We start from the raw sequence: 21,142 nt of genomic DNA on the forward strand, positions 1-21,142 counted from the left end.
ATCCCTATGCTTTTGACATCGTTCACACCTATTTACACAGTCTTTGATGTCTTGGACCATAAATGACCAATAATATTATGCTTTGAGAACTTTCTTGGCTAAAGCCATAGCCTCGGGGTGTTTCCCGAATATCCTTTCACGTACCTCAACAAGGGCATATGTGGTTTTTTTTATAAAAAATTTATGGTATTTCAATAAGGGTTATCTTATGTATAGGACTCCTTCTAATATATGTGGAACCTTGTTTTGCAGGTAATACACTCTGAACAAAAACATCTTTTTTTGATGATGACAATCACTACGATGACAACTATGATAAGCCAAGCATGAACGATTAAGCGGTTAAAGATACAAACCTAAAGTATTATGGTTTGATTAAATTGATTATCCAATGAGGAAAAATTAAATGGAAATAATCTAAAGCCTTGTATAAAGAGATCTGATGTAGTGTCAACATAAAGAGTAGTATCTTACAAAGGCTTGTAGAAAATGAGTAATCTCTTAATTTAGTAAATGAGTGAACATATGTAAAGCAAATGGCCTTTTTTGTAAAAGCACAATGATAAAACACATACACACAATTTTTCAAAATAATTTACCAAAAGAAAATACTATGAAAAACATCTCAAAGTTGTATCAGATGGATTTGAAGCAGTCAAAATAGGCATGGGCAAAAATGTGATTTTTCTAATCGGTTAGAGCATATGCCCAATCGATTAGAAATGCATAAACTTAAGGCCCAAGATAGTTTGAACGCGCATTGATTTTGTGCAACGAGTAGATATCTTAACCTTCTATTTAGAGAACTTACAAACATATATTTACACCATTGTTGAAGCAGGCATAGCGGCAAGTAACAAAAGATTTGGAAATATTCTTCCGGTATTTATCGTGTCCATAGAGATGGTGAGAATGCCATTCAACCGTTTCTATGGCTTCGAACTCTGGTTGAATGGGTAAAAAGTATAAAAATGGAAAGTAAATATCAACACAAAAGAATTCATTCTTCGAAAAGAGAAGACTTATCAAGCATTGCATATGATCTACTTCTCACAAACTTAAACTTGTCAACCAGTTATACTCAACCTACGATACTCGTTTATGTTGAAATTCTGGTGTGACAGATCCAAATGTCGAGAAAGATGTCAAGACATCCAGTATGTCAAGGAAGACTACAACAAAATACAGACACACAATTATGAGTACTGAAACATAAAGAAGATAAGTAATTGTTTACCCAGTTCGGAGCAACCTCTCCTACATCTGGGGGCATACCGAGCCAGGAATAAGATCCACTATTAGCAGTATTAATTCGAAGCTAAACTCACCATCTAAAACTTCTCACTTAATCCCTACCCAATGCAATCTTTACCTTAGAAGATTCATCTAAGGCACGAGGAACCCACCTCAATTTCCTAATCTTTCACCTGTACTAATTAACCTTTCAGAAGACATACTTCCATGATAATACCTAGCCAAGCCCCCTTGACTAAGAACAATAACTTAGAGTTGCTTAAAAGCTTCCTCCCATAACAATACACCTTTTTCCTACAGACTTCAAGGTGAACAACATGTCTCTTGCTTAAAAGCTTCAAGACCTACACAGTGACCTTCCTACAACCCGGGAGGTTCACCTAACCTAGCCCTAACGATTACATCTTTTCAATACTTGGCTGGCTTACTAAACCTAGGTTACAATGCTTCTATTTATAACCTATTCCCAACTGGACTTGGGCTTCTAATCGTAGCTTCTTTTCTGTTACACATATGTAGTAACTTTTGCTACAAGAAAGGTCTTCAATCTTAAGCTTCCTAAAATATCTCCATATTTAGAAACTATATAATATTCATATTCTTTGAATATTCTTCCATGATTCTTCTGATTGATTCTTCAAACCTGTTTCGCAAATCACATCTTGATTGATTGATTGCATTGTATCCCTGAATATTCTAGAATGCACGGTAGTAGTTAAATCACATAGATTTAATTAAAACTCTTCACTTCAGCTTAGGTATGATGTCGTAACATCCCATGTGACATGTTATTCCAGATGTTGAATTACTTCAACATAACATGTTCTTGGCATTCCACTGGGACTCTTGATGTACCTGTTATTTTTATATGTTACATTACTGACACTATTATTTGTTTTACAAAAATTAAGCCAACTCACCAACTAGAGAACCAACAAATGTCATTATGTATCTCTCACATCAGTGTCCATCTCTGGAGCACCTACGGGATCAACTCAAAACCAAGGTTATCTCTAATGCAAAGTTGCGAGAACATCTGTATTCTCGAGTCATCAATCTCTCGCGTGTCGCTCAAACACGAAGGTATTAAGCTTTGATACCCACAGTGATTGTTATCTCTAAATCTATCTATAGAGTTCAAAAACTAATAGATAATCATCACAGATAAGGATTCAAGAAGTTTATCAATAAAGCAACACAAATCCTAAGCACAGAGCAAAAATCTAAGAAAACAATCAACACATATTTGTAAAGCAAGTTTTATATAACGCCATGGGCGATAAATATACATGAGTTCAAAGTAAATACATACACAAAATACATACACAAAAACCAACTATAAGAGAATACACAAAGAAGAAGAGAAATGAACCGAAGATCTCCCGGTTTGTCAGCTCCGATTGACGATCAATCCACCTTCAATCATCTAAATGCAAGTTCCATAGTTGTTTTCTAAGCTAATCTAACCAAAAATTGATGTTGATGGTGTTGGGATTCAAAAATACCCAACCCATGATCTAAAAATGTGATTTTTGCCCTTTTTAACAAGTCTGAAAATCGCAATCTCGCTTAGCGGAACAGAAATCTCGCTTAGCGCACTCTGCTGTCATGAAAAAAAATCAGATTTCATTTTCATCATAACTTGAGAACCGTAACTCCGATTTGCGCCCGATTTGAAGCGTTGGAAAACTTATTCGATGCTCTATCTAAAAATGACTAAATAGAAACTAAATTGATGATTTTTATCATCCTTATTTTGAGCCTTATTCTTTGATGAATTTGTAAAATTTGCATTCTTGAAGCTCAGCCTTTGGTCTTTATTACTCAATGCTCTAAATATGCATGAATACCTACAAAATGAATGGAAAACTATTAATCGGTACATAAATGAATAATAAACACAAGTTTGCACATTTTTACACAGAAATTGAGATTTTATTATAAAAACGGAATGAATAGAATCGATAAGTGCCATAAATATATACTCATAATAACAATATTTTGGCATTTATCAACCATCTAATCGATTATCAACACGCTCTAATAGATTATATAACGATAATATGCATTAATTGCAAATTCCTTTTGAGAAAACCTCAAACCTATAAATAGAGGCTCATTTTCTCATTCTAAACCATCTAGAATCGTGTTTTAACACTTTCATCTCTCACTCGTGTTTCTCTCACTAAATGTTTTAACCAAATGCTTTTGTGAGAAAAGTTCCTTTGTTAGTGAGAATATATCTATAATTCTGGAAAGGACATAATTATTAAATTTAACAAGGAAATCTTTTGTATACCCCCTGGTTGAATACTATCTATTTTGGGATTCATTTGGGTTATAAGCTCATCGTATAAAAGGTATATATTTTGGGGATTATATGATTAGTCTTATGTTTAGTTGAAGATTAGCCAGTGTTAAAATCTTCATAGGTTCTTGGCCCGCCCAGTTAAAACCAATATAGGTTGAAGCTTAGCCCGGTATTAAAAGCTTCATCGATTCGAGATCAACCCGGTTAAAATCTCACAAGTTTTTGGTTGGCTTGGTTAAGACCAAGGTATTGAGCTTAGGTTTTTTGGAACTTGAAGACTAACCGCTCAAAGGTCTGTGTTCGTGGAAAAAATACTAACCGCTTCAATCCACTGTTAGGAAGGAAGATTGACCGTTTTACTCTCAATAATTTATTGAATAGAAGACGCAAACACCCACATTCATCGTCTTGTAAAAATTGATTGAAGATCTACCAATATTTCCTTGTATACAAGGGTTCGTGAGTCTTTCTTACTAAAAGCTCTCAACTATTATTGAAAATTCTCAAGATCAATTCTTGGGGAGATGAGTAGGTCCTTTTTATTTGAATGAATCTCTATAATTCTTGGTGTCCCTCTTTTCCCTTAACTTTTATTTTCCACATTTATTCTTTCCACTGCTTAGTTATTTTTTAAAATCTTTTTAACCTAATTTTTGCATTATAAATAGAGGTCATTTTTTACACAATGAAGAGAATTACACCCAAAATTCTTCCAAGCCTATCCTTATTTTTCTAGTAAAAAAGCCAAATATCCCTCACCCCCCTTTTCACATTTTCCCACTTTTACAGTAAGCACAACACCAACTATCATCATAATTGCTTAACACCATTCACCAGAACACCAACCTTTGACGACAAGCTCCACGGAAGCCACTCCTTGTCGGATCCGTGATCTCCTTTTTGTCAGGCTTGGTACCCTTTTTTTCTTTCGGGTTTGATTTTATGCTTAGTTGTTGCTTTATTCTTGTTCATAAATGGATGGTATGAAAATTTTGAGATAAAAAAAGTTGTGACAAGAAGGGAGAAAATGGAAGGGGGAAACGAAATAGAGAGGAATAAATCTGAATACTTACTTATCTTGTTTCATTTTTATTTTGTTTTATTTGTTTCTTTTTATTGCCACAGGGAAGCGAGGGGCACTAGTTGCACCAGTAATGACGATTGAGGCAGAATCTTGCCCTTTGATCCTCTTAAATTTATCCTTCTAGTCCTTTTAAGGTTTTGAGTGGGGGACTTAGCCATTTTCTTCTTCCAAGACCACATAAGGCCACCCAACCTTTTTTGATGTTGGCTTTGACGCCATAGAAAGAGACAAATACCTCAAAGGTAGGAAAGACTCCTAACCACCGACATATAATTTCAAACGCTCTTATGATACCTCTGATGTTGGGTATAATCTAAGATGGAGCATTGTTTAACGTCGCTAGAAATTCAGCTTCAAACGGTGTAAAAGGTATTAAAACCCCTAAATCATGAATTACAAGGAAATGAAAGTAGAAGTATGGGTGGGCAAGCCATCCAGGGAGGCAATATTGACCCTCTCCCCCTCAAAACCTGGTTCCAAAATCACACCGTCCTTATATCCAACGTTGGAAGTCTAATTTCTTGCCGAAAAACAACAATCCTCTCCTCAATAGAGTACAAAGATGCAAAGTCATGGACGTTGAAACATTTAGCATTTGTTTCCACCTTTGATTCTTAGTAAGAACATGAAGAACAACATAATCACTTTCAAAACTACCAGGGCTCTCAAAGCTCCAAAGGCCTAATTCACGACCCTAATGCGCAACCACTCCTTAAAATTCTAAAATCTAATAATTACGATCAAGAATAGAGAAAGTACATGAAGAACATAATCATAAATGCAATCATACTCAAGAACTTGTGAAATGGACGCACTTGCAACTATAAGAACTCTCAACTAATTGGATGGAAGTTTAGAGTGAGAGAATGTAGAAAATATAAAAGGATGAAAACTAAAATCTTTTTATAAGGTGGGAAGTCCAATTGTATGGGTAATTTACTTCCTCTACTAGACACCTCAATAGTTACAAGAAAGAGGAAAGATTCTGCACGTTAGAGATACATGTAAGGAGAAAGACGAAATTTGGCTTCGCGAGGAAAGTCATCATCGACCGCATTCAACGTAACACATGCTTTTACTCAACTGACATTTGAATTCGTTCAACTGAATGACATTTGATTTCCATTAGCTGATGGTGTATGATGGTTTATATCATTGACACTTGGGGGTATTACCCTATACTATATTCACGAGGCTCTCCCAAGGCTTGAGAGTCTGGCCTTGCACGTGAGAGGCTCGCCCTAGGCCTGCATGAGGGACTCATCCATGTCAAGGAGAGCAAGACTAAATCACTTTGTCTTTTTTAGGCCCTCGTGTTTGAGGGACTGTGTATTGGTATATTTGAAAAGGATCCGTAAGGGGCGAAGTGAGATGGGAAATGCATAACGTATCACCCAAACATCCCCCTCCTAGCCGCTCGTTTATTAGTTTGAGCGTTCGTCTTTTGGATGGGGCGTCCATATCTCAGATGAGTAACGTTCCAAGGAGAATATGGAAGTGGCAAGTTCCAATCTACAACAAAACTAAGTGGGAGTCCAGGGGGGAATACATCACGTTGTCCCGAATAATGAGGGACTAACTGCCACATTCCCACGCTCCTGTAAGTGGTTTTGATTTTCTGGAAGTCTGTGATTCAGAAACTGAAATTCCTATAAATACAATAACCTTGAGTTTGAGAAGGGAATCTGATCTCATTTACGTAAACCCCAATTATATACAACTTCTCAACTTCCTATGTGAGCTAGTTTTAAACTCTACAATAAATCTTTAAATATTATCGTCTCTCTGACATCCCTTAATCATTAGGAATTATCACACGCTCAACTTTTAACAAATATAAAAGTTTTAACAAATATAAGGAATTATCATACCCTTGAAACATCTTCCAACTTATTAAGTGATGTTAAGTTTAAAATGTAATAGTCAATGCTAAAAAATCTTTCAGCTTATTCAATGATGTTAAGTTCAAATTTGATTAGTATAAATACTAAAACTTTGAAAGACAAAAATTAAATATTTTGTGTTACTTTCGTAGTCCTATCTAACACGCGGATACAAAATTCATATAAAAAGAATTAAGATTCTTAATATTGTGATAAATTTTCATCACTATTTTAAGTGTATATTTATACTTAAAATGAATTTAACATAATTACTATATAAAAGGTTAGGAACATATTTTTCTCTTTTGTATAAGCGAGTTTTGCTTTACCTATTGTATAAAAGAGAATTAAATTTCAATTTGGTAATACAAATATTCTTTATCTTAACTCTTCATAGCATCTGACTCACTATAATTCAACATTCTCTCTTTTCACCACCTGTGCGAGGATATTGTTTTTACAAGAAATTTGAGTTCTCTGTTAAATAAGTTTCAATAGATTTAGACTTGAATCGTAAATGGAATCACTTTCTTTTTAATTATTTTAAGTACTCTCAATATGTCTTAAAGTTGGAACGTAGGAATACCAAAGATAATTCAGCTTATACTCAAGTTTGCACAAAACTGATGAAAACTCGAATGTAAGGAAAATATTCTGGAATTTTTCTAAAGAAGATAAATGTTTTGGTGTTATGATTTATGAATCCGGAATGAGTTATTTATAGGTCATGTTAGTGTTGTTTCAGCAACACTTTTACCAAAGGATGAATGATTTCGCCTACAACAACACTTTTCAAGAGTTGCATATTTTCATTCCACAATTATTCACAAAGTGTTGCCCTTTTGTAAATTCAAAATTCAAGCCTAAGCAACGATAAAAAAAATAGGAGCAAAAACTATTTGCCATATGTGGCGGCTTTCCGCCACATGCCGGCCGCTGGAGCGCCATTGGCGCCGCCGTATAACACCGCGAGTAGCCAGATTGCTCTGATGCGTCGTGTTCAAGTGCCACCTACAAGTCGCCACTAGCATCTCTACGCCTTCGGACCTGGTCCCAGTGCGGTGAGACAGTGCATGGAGGAAACAAGTGTTATAATGCTTGAGACCACCACACTTGTTCATGTTACACTTTATCCTCTTTTGTCCTTTAGTTGAGTTGATGAACATAACTATTTATAAAAACTTTTAATGTGAGTGTTACTTTCTATATCATATTTATTGGCACTTACTCACTTCCACTTTTCTAACGATCATTTTGAAACATTCCCATAAACATTTATTGTTCATAAATTACAAAATTCACTGAATTCCAAGTTATCTCATATCGAAGACAAAGCTTCTCTTAATTATTTTGGCAGTACAATTGATTATGATTTTGAATCATATGCAATGAAATTTTTCATGAGGTTTAACATTTTTTATTTGAGTTTCTATGAAGATTAAAGATAAAGAGAAAATTTATAAAAAATAAACTTTTGTAAAAATAAAACAATAAAAGATGAGAATTTCTTTAAAGACTCCCTACCTTATTGAAAATCTGCAGCGAAATTTCCAAAATGCTCCTATATTTCGGAGATGAATCTTCGAAATCACTTTTTTTTTTCTAAAAAAAAGTTGACTTTAAAAGTGCACTTCCGAAAACACCAAAAAAAAAGGTGTTTTCGGAGATGCATTTCCGAAAAACACAAAAAAAAGGTGTTTTCGGAGATGCATTTCCGAAATCAACTTTTTTTTTAGAGAGGGGTGCCTTCGGAGATGCATATCCGAAATATTCCAATTTTTGGTCTTCGAATGTTTCGGATATTCATTTTCGAAAAAATTCAATAATTATTAAAAAATTAAAATCAAGGTGAATCAATACAATTAATAGTATAATTAATTTTATTAATTAAAATATATTATTAAATATATATCATTATAATCAAGATATAATAATAATAATATTAACCTAATAAATATTTAAATTAACATTTTATTTTTATATAAAAAATTAATAATAATAATAATAATAATGATATTTATTTTCTATTTTTTTTATGATACATAAAAGAAATTACTTTATAAACTAATTTTCAAAAACAATTTTATAGTTATAAAAAATCATTTTATAAACAAAATTTCCTAAACAATTTTAAAGTTAAAAATTATTTTACTAACTTATATAAATTAAGAACATTCTAATTTCATAAGTAAATTTTGAATTATATAAAATTAAATATATAATTTATTTATTCATTAAATAAAATTAAGACAAAATTTTTGTTTAATTTTTTTAAACTAAATGAAAAATGATTTTTTATCATAATTAATTATTAAAACAATTTTTATATTTTTAATTTTTATTTATTATTTTGAAAAACTATCTAATTTGAAATTTATATTAAAATATGAATAAAATAGTAAATAATTTTATTCTTATTTGATCTCTTTTATTTTAAAATTTTGTTGAAATTATTAATATATTTATTTTTTATATAATCATAATTATTGTGTATTAGTTATAGTTTTAGTAATTATTAATATGAAGTTTATTTATCAATTTTAATTGAAATTAGAATAGAAATATCAATCGTATAATTATTCATTATTATTATTTATAACTTATAAATTATATCAATTTTATAATATATAAATTAATCAGTATTCTAAAAAAAATTAATTTTTGGGATATTTTCGAATGTCCATATCCGAAAAAATGTCAGACTATTTTTTGGGGTTTTTTTCGGGTATGCATTTCCGAATTAATCAAAATCTCAATTTTTTTGGTGTTTCGGAGATGCATCTCAAAAAATCTTCGAATTCTAGAAAAATCTAAAAAAATAAAAAATACTTGAAAATGCATTTCCGAAGTAGGGATATTTTTAGATTTTCGCTGAAGATTCTCCCAATAGGAGGTCTGTAAAGAAAATCTCTAAAAATTACTTCAACCTAATTAATTTAATAACAAATATAACATAATTTGATCACTTTTTCATGAATTTTGAGCTCTTGCTATTGTTGAGGTCGTCTTTGAAGCTAGCCTACATGATCTAAAATATATTATATTATGTTTTATAATTTTTATTTATTTTGTGATAATTAAATCGCTTAAGCTGTACAACACCAAACTTAAGAGGACGACTCTCAATATTATTTATTTATTTTTTATATAATTAGTTTATTATTCTTATCAACATAAAAATCATTGATATGAATATACTATTTTCTCCATTGATTAATCATAACTTAGTATTGGACAGTTAAATAAATTAAAATGACCCATATTTTCAGACGATGATAATAATAATAATAATAATAATAATAATAATAATAATAATAATAATAATAATAAACAATTTATTTATTATTTCATTTATTTTTCAAGATAAACTATTATTTATTATTAAGATTCAAATATGTATTTATCAATTTAGAAATCTAGCTTCTTCAACAACTGACAACAACAATTTGGTCAAGAGAAGAAAAAATTTGTTGACAAGAACATTACTGGTTTCTCCAAGCTAAAACGCGTGAATCGCATTAAAGATCAATACGTAGAGTCACATGAAGTCATGAATGGGCACAAGAAAGGTGTGCTCATTTTCAATTCATTTTCATCTCATAAAATAGTTTAATCATTTGTCACATAAATCTATTAGGAGTGACAAGAAGATCACAACTTGGCGGATCCAATATCTAGGTTGAAGGGTTTAAGGGTGGGAATAGGCCACCTGATCTAATATCTAACCGGGATCTACGGTCTAACCTACACAGACTCATGTCAGATTAAATTTTTTTAAGTAGAATAAGACTCAGGTTTTTTTATAAGTCTATTTAGTTAAAAAGACTATGTCACCGACCATAAAAAAATCTTTTAGGCCTTTGAAAAAACCAGACTCATACCAAAAAATAAGTCTATGATAGGCCATCGGCCAAACTTAAGCTTTGTAATTTTTAACAAGCCAGATTAAGGCTTGACAAACCTAACTTGGCCCAACCTATTCTCACCCCTAGGTGTTAGTTTTGAACGTTTGTCTTCTATGTAGTCTTATGTTATGATATTATTTGAATAATCAACTTATTGTCAAATTTGTTGAACATACCTTTTTCAATGAAAATCATAAGACAATTGTTCATTCATAAAAATTGGTACTGTTAATAAAAGAGACATCTGAAGATGAGTTGCACAAGTGTCTTTGCTGAGAAGCATATTCCAAGAGAGAGACGTTGGAAGTTAGTACTGTTAAAATTTTCATCTTCTGTGTAAAGGCTTTATCCATGGTGTCTTTCTCAAGCATGTTGGGGCATACTAAAAAGGTCGTTTCACTAAACCTTGAGCCTTGCACTAGAAAGCCATAGCTGACTTTCTCCATAATTTGGCTTTTGACAAGATAAAACTGTTTTTCACAGAGTACGAACCATAGGTGTTCTACTTTGATTTCCAGGTCACCAAAATCTGAGTTATCATTAAAAGGTTAGATTTAAAGTGTTGAGACATCAGATTTTGACACATATGTTATTGAAGACTGGGTTAGTTGGCGATTGTCAAGTGTTTGTCTAGACATTAAAATTCATTGTTTGATTCAAGTTATTTCAGTTTTATAGTCTTTGGTCCTTATATATGTGGATTAGATATTTTTTATGTTGCTGGTTTTATAATGACTCTATTACTTTATGTGTCTGCTGCTACCTTAATGTGTTTCTGCACAATGACAATCTAGATATGGTATATGGTTATGTTAATGCTTTTTGATATTTCTCTAGTTTTTATTTTCAAACCTTATTGTGGCAAAAGGGGGGAGTAATGTTGTGTGCATGCATGTATGCGTGTGTGTCTGTCTGTGTGGAATAAAGTGAGCTCATGTTTGGTGTTTGATTTGATCTCTTGATGTGTACTTTTGATGTGTAGCAATCACCTTCACTTTACATGATCTTTGACAATATCTTTCACTTCTGTGTATGTTCTGATGTACTTCTGATGCATGCTCTGAGAAGTGCTTCTATGTGTTTTTTTATATGTGATTTTTTGTGAAAAGTTACACCTGCACATCTTGTAAGAATTATAAGAGTTATTTTAGCCAATATTTTCTTAAGGGAAGATTGTTGTTCCTTTGATTGGATGCTTAATGCATAACAACATGGGTAATACAAGATATATATTGTGACGAGACATCACATGGCACAAGATGTTCCAGCATGTCTGCAGCATGTGGCCCCAGCCTATAAGCCAATGTTAGTGAGTAAATCTCAGCGCGATTATCTTTGATTCCAAGGAGATTGGTTGTTGTATCTTTTAACAATATGTTTTTTAGGAAGATGTGATAAAAAGATTGTTCATGATCAAATCAAAATAAATAAGATTTAATTTGCAAATCAAATCAAATCTCTACATGGATGTTTTTTAAAAGAAAATCAAATTTGCATCTAAATCAAATCTGGTTGTTCTCAAATCTGAAGTCTATTGGAGAAAAACCTAGCATATGGTTTGCTATATAGGAATACTCATTCCTAATAAAGAAAACATGAGCAAGAGTTGAATATCTAGTGTATTAGGGTTTGTTCTTTGAGTCTATGTTCCAAATCTAAGGCATAGCTGTTAGTTATGTTAGTTAAGTTGTAACTCAATAATCATTGATGTGTTTTATGTATTGATCACCAAGTTTAGTGATTAAGAGAAAGTGAGAGGGATTCTCATATTTAGGGGAAGTCCTAAATAAAGACACATGTAGTATTAGGTAGAAAGGCATTAAACAAGGTTTATTCATCTAAGACTTATTATATTAATACTATTGAGAGTGAATTTATTTTCTTGGGTTGGAAGCCCCCTAAACGTAGGTGACGTTACACCAAACTTGGTTAACAATCCTTTGTATCCTTTATTGCTTTATGATTTATTTTCTAGACTCTGTTATAAGAACGTTATACACATTGTCCCAGACATTGTATTTAACATGTGTCATGCAAACAAGAATTTTCAGTATTTGCACCTGTGGTTAGAATTGAAACCATTAGGCTAGTTGTTGGTATTGCAAATAACAACAATTGGTCAGCTTGCCAAATGGATGTCAAATTTGCATTTTTAAATGGTCCGTTGGAAGAGGAGGTGTATGTGGCACAAGCACTTGGTTTTGTTGTAAAAAATCAAGAATCTAAGTTCTATAGATTGAAAAAGGCGTTGTATGAGCTGAAGCAAGCACCAAGAGCTTGGAATTAAAGAATTGATGGGTTTCAGAAGGTGCTAGGATTTGATAAATTTGTATCCGAACATGGTGTGTATGTGAAGAAGGATAAAAGCAAGTGTTTATCCTATGTCTCTACGTTGATGATTTACTAATTATGGGCAGCAATGAAGTTACATTACCGAGTTCAAGGGTGACTTAATGAAAGAGTTTGAAATGATCGATCTGGGTATCATGACATATTTTCTCGGCATTGAGTTTCACGAGTCCGAAAAGGGATTGGTTATACGTCAAAGGAGGTATGCTCTTGAGATATTGAAGAAGCTCAAAATTGAGTACTGTAATGTGGCAACTACCCCTGCTGAGCCAAGATTGTAGGTGTCAAAGAATAAAGACAAGCACAAAATTAATCTAACACAGTACAAGAGGTTGTTTGGATAATTGCGGTACTTATGCAATACAATATCGAACTTGGCATTTAGTGTTGGCATAGTGAGAAAATTTGCGGGGAAGCCAAAGGCATCACACTTGAAAGCAGTCAAGAGATTTCTGAGATACGTCAAAGGTTCGATTGACTGCAGAATTCTATTTCCCGCAACGAATAAAGGTAGAAGCTGCAAATTGATCGGTTATACCAACTCAAACTGGTGATGAGATAAAACTTATAGAAAATCCACTGCTATATACATCTTTATGTATGGAGAAACACCAATCTCTTTATATTCTAAGAAGGAACCATTTGCGGAGGTCTCTTCTTACGAGGCCAAATACATTGCAACGTCTATGTGTACGTGTCAAGTTGAATGGTTGATAAAATTGATGAAGGAGTTTTGCAACAAAGAGTATGGAGTTGTGACTTTGATGATAGACAATATTTATGCTATAAACCAACAAAGAATTGTCTATCATGCGCAACGAATGTTAGTGTTTTCACCAATATTTGATGATAGACAATATTTATTGGTGAAAACACTAACAACAAGCATTGGTTGTTTTGAGAGACCAAAGAAAAACAACCGATTATAATGATTCTCTAAGTACTACTTAAATTTAAATTATATGACATTAAATTTACTTTTGTTATGTATACTTCCAAACTTATATTGGAGGTGAGAAAAGTAGTCTTATAACCTAATAACTCTTAGGCTTAATTGCAATTTTGGTCCCCCTGTTATCATTTTTTTTGAGTTTTGGTCCCTCTATTTTAAAATCCGGAATTTTAGTCCCTATATTTTAGTTTTTTTGAGGATTTTGGTCCCCCTGCAAATTCGAAGACAATTTTAAATGAAATGACGCTCATATTGATGATGTGTCAGTGCTAATTCAGCAGTGAAATGTTAAAAAAAAACTAATTTTATTTAAGATTTATATTGAACATATCATCAATCTGAGTTACATTTCATTAAAAATTGTCTTCGAATTTGCAAGAGGACCAAAATCCTCAAAAAACTAAAATAAAGGGACTAAAATTCAGGATTTTAAAATAGGGGGACCAAAACTCAAAATAAATAATAATAAGGGGACCAAAATTGCAATTAAGCCTAACTCTTATATTGGCTAACTTCTTAAAAGATTCTAGACCAAAAGAAAGAAAGCCCAAAGAAAGAAAAATAAACAACAATAATGCTAGAAACTCTAGTACCTTTTTATCAAAAAAATAATCAAATATGCTTTAAATGTTTGCTTCTCTTACATAAACTAACAAAAATTACGAACCGAGAAAAAAACTATATACCAAAAACAATTACAAAAGGTAAAAAAAAAATTGAATAAATTTCATATATTTTGTAGTAGCAAAGCAATTTCTGAATTGCTTCAATATTTCTTATTCTCTCTATTATCCTACAAATTAGTGCTTGGAAATGGCACGAGCATAGAAGTTGAAACGCCACAACAATATTTTGGAGCAATATGGTGGAATTCCCTTCAACTTAGTTTCATCTTCTAGAACTACTTGCTTCACAAACTTGATTGAATTCTAAGATAACCACAAACAAAAAAAGTAGCATCATTATTACGACAAAAAACAAAACAAAAAATAGCAACACAATTGTTTGGTAGAAAAAACATTACATAGAGTAGAAAACACTACATAATTAGTACTTTTTAAGTCAATTAGTTCAACTAATTAATCATGTTGTCATTATATGTTACTTAATGCATAATTTTTCTTGCGTTTGAGTTTTCTTTTCTAAAGTAGTTGGTGTAAATGTTAACTAGACGCAAGTAAAATTCTAAGTGAAGAGTAATAAAACGAACTTAATTAATTACCTATTTTAGAAGGAGATTAAACATGATTATGAAGTGGTTAATTACCTGAGAACTGTGTTTAACAGATGAAGTTCTACCCCATCTTTCAGGGTCCCAAAGAATGGAGCTATTGAATGCAAAACTTGAAATATGAATGGGAGGAGTTATTGTTTCATTGTTCACATTTCTTAAATGCCATCCAATTACTTGAGATGAGTCACATACTGGTCCTTCAAGTATTACTCTTTTTCTGTTTGCTAGTAATAATGCTGTTGGCCATGTCCCAAAGACCCTGCTCAATTGTCACATTAATCATAATTAAGAAGCAAATTATTTTATAAAAAGAAGAAAGATTAAGCACATAATTCTTAAAAATTTAAATATTCCATAGTAATAGTAAAATATCATAATCAATTATCATTACAGATTTTTTGAGTTAATTAGACTACACCGAATATCTCTGCACAACTATCAACTGAACTGATTTAACGGAACGTCTTCAATCATAATTTTGATATCATTTAATGACGGATCAAGTTGGACCTTTTAGATCGAAGTTTAATTTGATTAAAAAAATTGAGGATCAAATTTAAAATGGAATAACGAGCTAATAATCCAGTGATATTAAACTATATTTAAATATTTAACAAGACATTTTTAAAAAGTAAATTATTATAATATTATATTCTAATTCTAATTTATAATATTAAATTTAAATAATTAAGAAATTAATATTAATTAATAAACATAAATTATTGAAAATATTAACAAAGTTATGTATTAACTCTAAAACAAAATCTAATATAACAAATTAGATTTAGAGGGACTAAGTTGAAGATTCACTAAAATTATCATCTTCATCTTTCATGTTTGGTATACCTAAAGATTTTCTTACTTACCTTTTCTCCATCCAACTAAAAAAAAAGTTATTATTTCTTATTAAAAAAAAGTTATTTATTTAAAAAACTTCCCCCCACTAGCTACATTTAAATTAGGACAAACCAATATAAGATATAACAAATTAATAACATAAACATAAAACTAAAATTACTAATTAATTAACAAATTTAGAAGGGTTAGAAAACCATACTCAATATCTCTAAGCTGTTGAAAGAATTGAAGATCATAAACATTTGAAAGTCCAGCAAAATGAACAATCCCACTCAATCTATGATGTTCAATGTGACTAAGTGCTAAATTTCTCTGATGATTCAGTTCAGCTTCTAAATCCTCAAACTCTTCATTAAAAACAACATGTCTATACATAATACCGGTTTTCCTTAAAATCTCCGACAATTCAGGCGAATCAGTTTTCGCTTCAACGACAATCCAAAGCACCGGTTGATCAACAAGCTTTATAGTATTTGCTAACCTTCTCAGAAAAACATTCTGATAAGGTAGTTTTTTGCTGGTTGGAGTTACTATGATAACAAGTCTTTTCGGCTTTAACTGAGGTAGTGGTTTTGCATGCAACGTTGTTTTTTCGATATGAATATTTGATGCTGAATCAGAATCTATCGAACTTTTGTTACTATTTTTCGTTGAAACTTGAGAAGGTTGAGGTGCTGCTGTTACGAATTCGGTTACATTTGAAACTGCGAATGCAACTTCGATTTTGCTAGAAAAAATCAAAGATTTACCTGTTGGTGCTAAGCCTGTGAAAAAACCCATGACAAAACATAGAGAAAAATGAAGCATGGCTTTTTTCCATAAATGTGTTTTTTTCTTTGACCTTTCTAGTGAACCCATGTTATGAAAAAATTGACCAGGTTGGAAGAGAATGAAGTGAAGAGAAGGTTATTTAATATGTAATGTGAAGTATAAAGTATTGGTGTTAAAGAAAACGTTTGAAATTTTATGAAGGTTGTGATTGATACTTCCAAACTAAATAATTGGTTTTTGTTTGGAATTGTTTCACTTGGTTGTGACTTGAAGCAAAAGTAATATATAAAAATATGAAAAGTAATTGTTTATGTGAGAGTGAGAGGATGAGTTGCTATCTTATACCAAATAGCTGTTGAGATGGTACCAATCTATCTCTGTTTTTTTTTCTCAATAATATGTAGCACCTGTCTAATTAACTATTATGAGTGATTATTGCTGATTAGTGATTAGTGATTAAGATTTGGCTTAGTTTATAGTTTTTAATTTATGGTGAATTGGTATTTTTTTTGGATCAAAATAGGGTTGACTAGTATAATTAGGGGAATGTGCATTAAAAAATTTAATTAAAGTTTGACTGTGGAATTTGTTGGCAGAATAATTATGAGCATAATGAATATTTTGGAGTATATAATTATTGCAAATAGGTGGGTGATTAGTAAATAATAATGTGGGATTTGGTGATCAAAGTCCATGCATATTAATTTGATTTGAAGTATTGCCCCACCAATTTCACACCTGTGTCATATTTTTAAAATTTGTGGTTGTGACAGAGAGAAAATAAAATATTAATTAAAAATAATTTATTTTAAAAATAATAAAAATACCTTTTTAAGAAATACAAATCAATTATTCACTTTAATGTGTCAATTCTTCTTTGATGTCTTAAAAACCATGTCTAATTAACTTTAATGTATAATAGGAGAAGATTAGAATGGACAGGAAAAAATTTTCTTCAAGAAAAGTTGGATTAGAATAGGGATAAAATTTTCGTTCGATAAAATTTAAAATTACTGTGTATTTAGGGTTGAGTTTTTTGGTTAAATTGAAAGAGATTTTTTTTTGGTTGAAATAAAATTAACATAAATTTAAAATTTAAAAATTGGGTAGTTCTATAATACTCCCTCCGTCCCACAATGAGTGACCCATTTGGAATAAAATGGTGTCCCAAAATGAATGATCCATTTTAATTTCCAATACACTTTTTCCAATTTTACCCTCTAATTAATAAAAGTTTCCTCATTTCCAAGACATAATAAGGGTAGTATAGTAAAAATACGATTATCTCTCTTACTTTTAACCACTTTTCTTAATATGTGTGAAATGGTGGGCTGGGTCACTCATTATGGGAGTAACTGTCTAACAACATACACAACACTAGCCTTCTCTATCGTTGAACACTAGAGAGACCTTCAGGTGCGTTATTTTCAGTTATCATCACTTCATAAATTTCCTCCAATTTCGAGTTGTTAAACTATTTTCAAGTCGATCATTTGGCACATACACATTTTTTCCAACTCCCTGTTGTACACATTTTAGAATGCAATTTTGTTGCATAGTAGCTGTTTGAAAAATTGCCACAGAGAGATAGTAACAAATAGGAAGTGACTTTAGCATAACATAGCACATTTAGTGACATGGCTCGTGTTAATTTTAAATACATTTACATTGGAAACACTTTTCTGATAATCCAATTATGGTTTTATGTTATATCCTTGGTCAGAATCAGAAACACTCAGTTGTAATCACTTCACTGTCCTGATACTGAAACCATCTTGCCCTTTAAGGTTTCTTCCGTTATCGTCAAATATAACAGTAGTTTTACTTCTTCTAGTTTTCAAAAACCCCATCCGTGTCTATGACAGTTCAAAGCTTCATTCGATGTATGCATAATTATGTAAGACCTATTGTCTCCAATCTATGTACAGAGCTACCGACAAATAGTTACATAATCTTGCTGTGTAAGCAACAGCATTACAAGGAAGCGCTTGAAGCGTTTGATTTTCATCTAAAGAATCCGAATATCCATCTTGAACCAAGCACGTATACGAGTCTAGTTTTGGCTTGTGCCAACTCTAAATCACTTGAATACGCAAGGAAAATCCATGATCATATTTCAAAATCCAGCTGCCAACCAAGTATAATTCTTCAAAATCATATTATTAATATGTATGGAAAATGTGGTTCTATGAAGGATGCTAGAAAAGTTTTTGAGACAATGCAGCTGCGAAATGTGGTTTCTTGGACTTCACTAATCTCCGGATACTCACAGAATGGTCAAGAGAACGATGCCATCATCATGTATATTCAAATGATTCAATCAGGACAATTTCCGGACCAGTTAACCTTTGGAAGCATAATTAAGGCTTGCAATATAGCAGGGGATATAGATTTAGGTAGGCAACTGCATGCTCATGTCATTAAATCATGGTTTGGTCATCACTTGATTTCTCAAAATGCTCTTATTTCTATGTACACAAATTTCGGACAAATCATACATGCGTCAAATGTATTTACAACGATTTCCACAAAGGATTTAATTTCTTGGGGTTCCATGATTACGGGATATACTCAACAAGGTTATAGGATAGAAGCTTTATATCTTTTCCGAGATATGCTCAGGCAGGGTATTTATCAGCCAAATGAGTTCATATTTGGCAGTGTTTTCAGTGCTTGCAGCAACCTTCTTGAACTAGAGTATGGAAAGCAAGTACATGGAATATGCGCTAAATTCGGTTTAGGCAGGAACTTTTTCGCTGGATGCTCCCTTTGCGACATGTATGCGAAATTCGGATTTTTACCTTCAGCAAAGACAGCATTCTATCAGATTAAAAGCCCTGATGTAGTGTCGTGGAATGCAATTATTGCTGCATTTGCTGACAATGGTGATGCTAGTGAAGCCATAGATTTTTTCCGTCGGATGCTGCAGACGGGGCTGATCCCAGATAGCGTTACTTTTATTTCTTTACTTTGCGCTTGTGGGAGCCCCATGGCATCTAACCAGGGCATGCACATTCATTCTTACATTGTCAAAATCGGTTTCGATAAAGAAGTAACTGTATGCAACGCCTTACTAACCATGTACACAAAGTGCTCAAATCTATTCAATGCTTTGAATGTTTTCAAAGATGTAAGCGGCTATGCCAACTTAGTTTCTTGGAATGCAATTCTTTCAGCATGCTTGCAGCACAAGCAAGAAGGAGAGACTTTCAGATTATTTAAAGAAATGCTTTTTTCAGAAAATAAGCCTGACAGTATCACCATAACTACTCTATTAGGAACTTGTGCTGAGCTGACATCTTTAGGAGTTGGAAATCAAGTGCATTGCTATAGTATTAAAAGTGGGCTAGTGCTTGATGTTTCTTTGCGGAATGGATTGATTGACATGTATGCAAAATGTGGATCACTTAAACATGCTCGCGACGTTTTTGATTCAACACAGAGCCCAAATATTGTCTCATGGAGTAGTTTAATTGTTGGTTATGCTCAGTTTGGGCTTGGACATGAAGCTCTTAATCTCTTTAAATTTATGACAAATCTTGGCGTTCGGCCTAACGAGGTCACGTATCTCGGGGCTCTCAGCGCGTGCAGTCACATTGGACTGGTGGAGGAAGGGTGGCATTTATATAAATCCATGGAAACAGAACACGGGATTCCACCGACAAGAGAGCACTTCTCTTGCATGGTGGATTTGCTTGCTCGCGCCGGATGCTTGCATGAAGCAGAGACTTTTATTCAGAAATCCGAATTTGACCCTGACATTACTACTTGGAAAACTCTACTTGCTGCTTGTAAAACTCATAATAATAATGTTGACATTGCAGAGAGAGCTGCAGAAAATATACTAAAACTTGATCCTTCCAATTCTGCTGCAATGGTGATGCTTTCTAACATACATGCTTCAGCTGGTAATTGGGAAGATGTTGCTAAACTAAGGAACTTAATGAAACAAATGGGTGTACAAAAGGTACCTGGTCAAAGCTGGATAGAGGTTAAGGATAAGATGCATATATTCTTCTCTGAAGATAGCTCACATCCACAAAGGAGCGACATTTACACAACGCTTGAAGAGTTATGGCTGCAGGTGCTAGACGATGGCTATGATCCTTGCCAGAGGTTAGAGATTAGCATTTGGTAGTTAAAAAGTTTAAATTTTGTAGTTGGATTGGAGCTACACCTTTCTGTAACAAAAAGGTTGATCCAAAGTTGTATTCAGTTAAATTAATACCATATGCCATTTGCAGCTGTTTATGATACAGTTGTTACCTTCATAATATGTATTTGGCATATGAAGCTTTAATACAAACTATATATGAATCCAAGATAGTTTTGATGCACCACTACAAGAAATTTGTGATGACTAACCCTGAGTTGATAACATTGTTAATACTAAAATGTCAATTTTATGTTTTAGCAATAGTATTTGGTGTTTTTCCTCCTTTATGTGATTTGATTCATAGCCATCTAAATTTAACTATCTATTATTTCTCAACTATTAAAAAGGTTTCAAATCCTAAACTATTTAATGATTTTATTTTTAA

At 32.3% G+C, this 21,142-nt stretch overlaps 2 protein-coding genes across 2 annotated transcripts; one reads left to right on the plus strand and one right to left on the minus strand.

The window, feature by feature from the left end:
- Positions 1–14,446: 14,446 nt before the first annotated feature.
- On the minus strand, positions 14,447–16,806 carry LOC131640242 (beta-1,4-xylosyltransferase IRX9-like). Its single transcript, XM_058910653.1, has 3 exons — positions 16,030–16,806; positions 15,006–15,231; positions 14,447–14,667 (listed from the first exon to the last, which is right to left on the minus strand). The coding sequence occupies exons 1-3, from the start codon at positions 16,686–16,688 to the stop codon at positions 14,539–14,541; spliced, it is 1,014 nt and encodes a 337-aa protein (XP_058766636.1). The 5' UTR covers positions 16,689–16,806; the 3' UTR covers positions 14,447–14,538.
- Positions 16,807–18,297: 1,491 nt separating this feature from the next.
- On the plus strand, positions 18,298–20,962 carry LOC131640247 (pentatricopeptide repeat-containing protein At3g53360, mitochondrial-like). Its single transcript, XM_058910659.1, has one exon. It carries the CDS (start codon positions 18,460–18,462, stop codon positions 20,737–20,739), a length of 2,280 nt encoding a protein of 759 aa, XP_058766642.1. The 5' UTR covers positions 18,298–18,459; the 3' UTR covers positions 20,740–20,962.
- The last annotated feature ends 180 nt before the right edge of the window (positions 20,963–21,142 follow it).

The sequence above is a fragment of the Vicia villosa genome, unplaced genomic scaffold, assembly GCF_029867415.1.
Source record: "Vicia villosa cultivar HV-30 ecotype Madison, WI unplaced genomic scaffold, Vvil1.0 ctg.003014F_1_1, whole genome shotgun sequence".
NCBI lineage: Eukaryota > Viridiplantae > Streptophyta > Magnoliopsida > Fabales > Fabaceae > Vicia > Vicia villosa.

Coding starts and splice junctions, on each gene's coding strand:
- LOC131640247 (XM_058910659.1), top strand. CDS start 18,460: ATGACAGTTCAAAGCTTCATTCGATGTATGCATAATTATGTAAGACCT.
- LOC131640242 (XM_058910653.1), bottom strand. CDS start 16,688: ATGGGTTCACTAGAAAGGTCAAAGAAAAAAACACATTTATGGAAAAAA. Junction 15,232..16,029: donor CAACAGCTTAGAGATATTGA/GTATGGTTTTCT, acceptor ACAATTGAGCAG/GGTCTTTGGGACATGGCCAA. Junction 14,668..15,005: donor CTGTTAAACACAGTTCTCAG/GTAATTAACCAC, acceptor TGGTTATCTTAG/AATTCAATCAAGTTTGTGAA.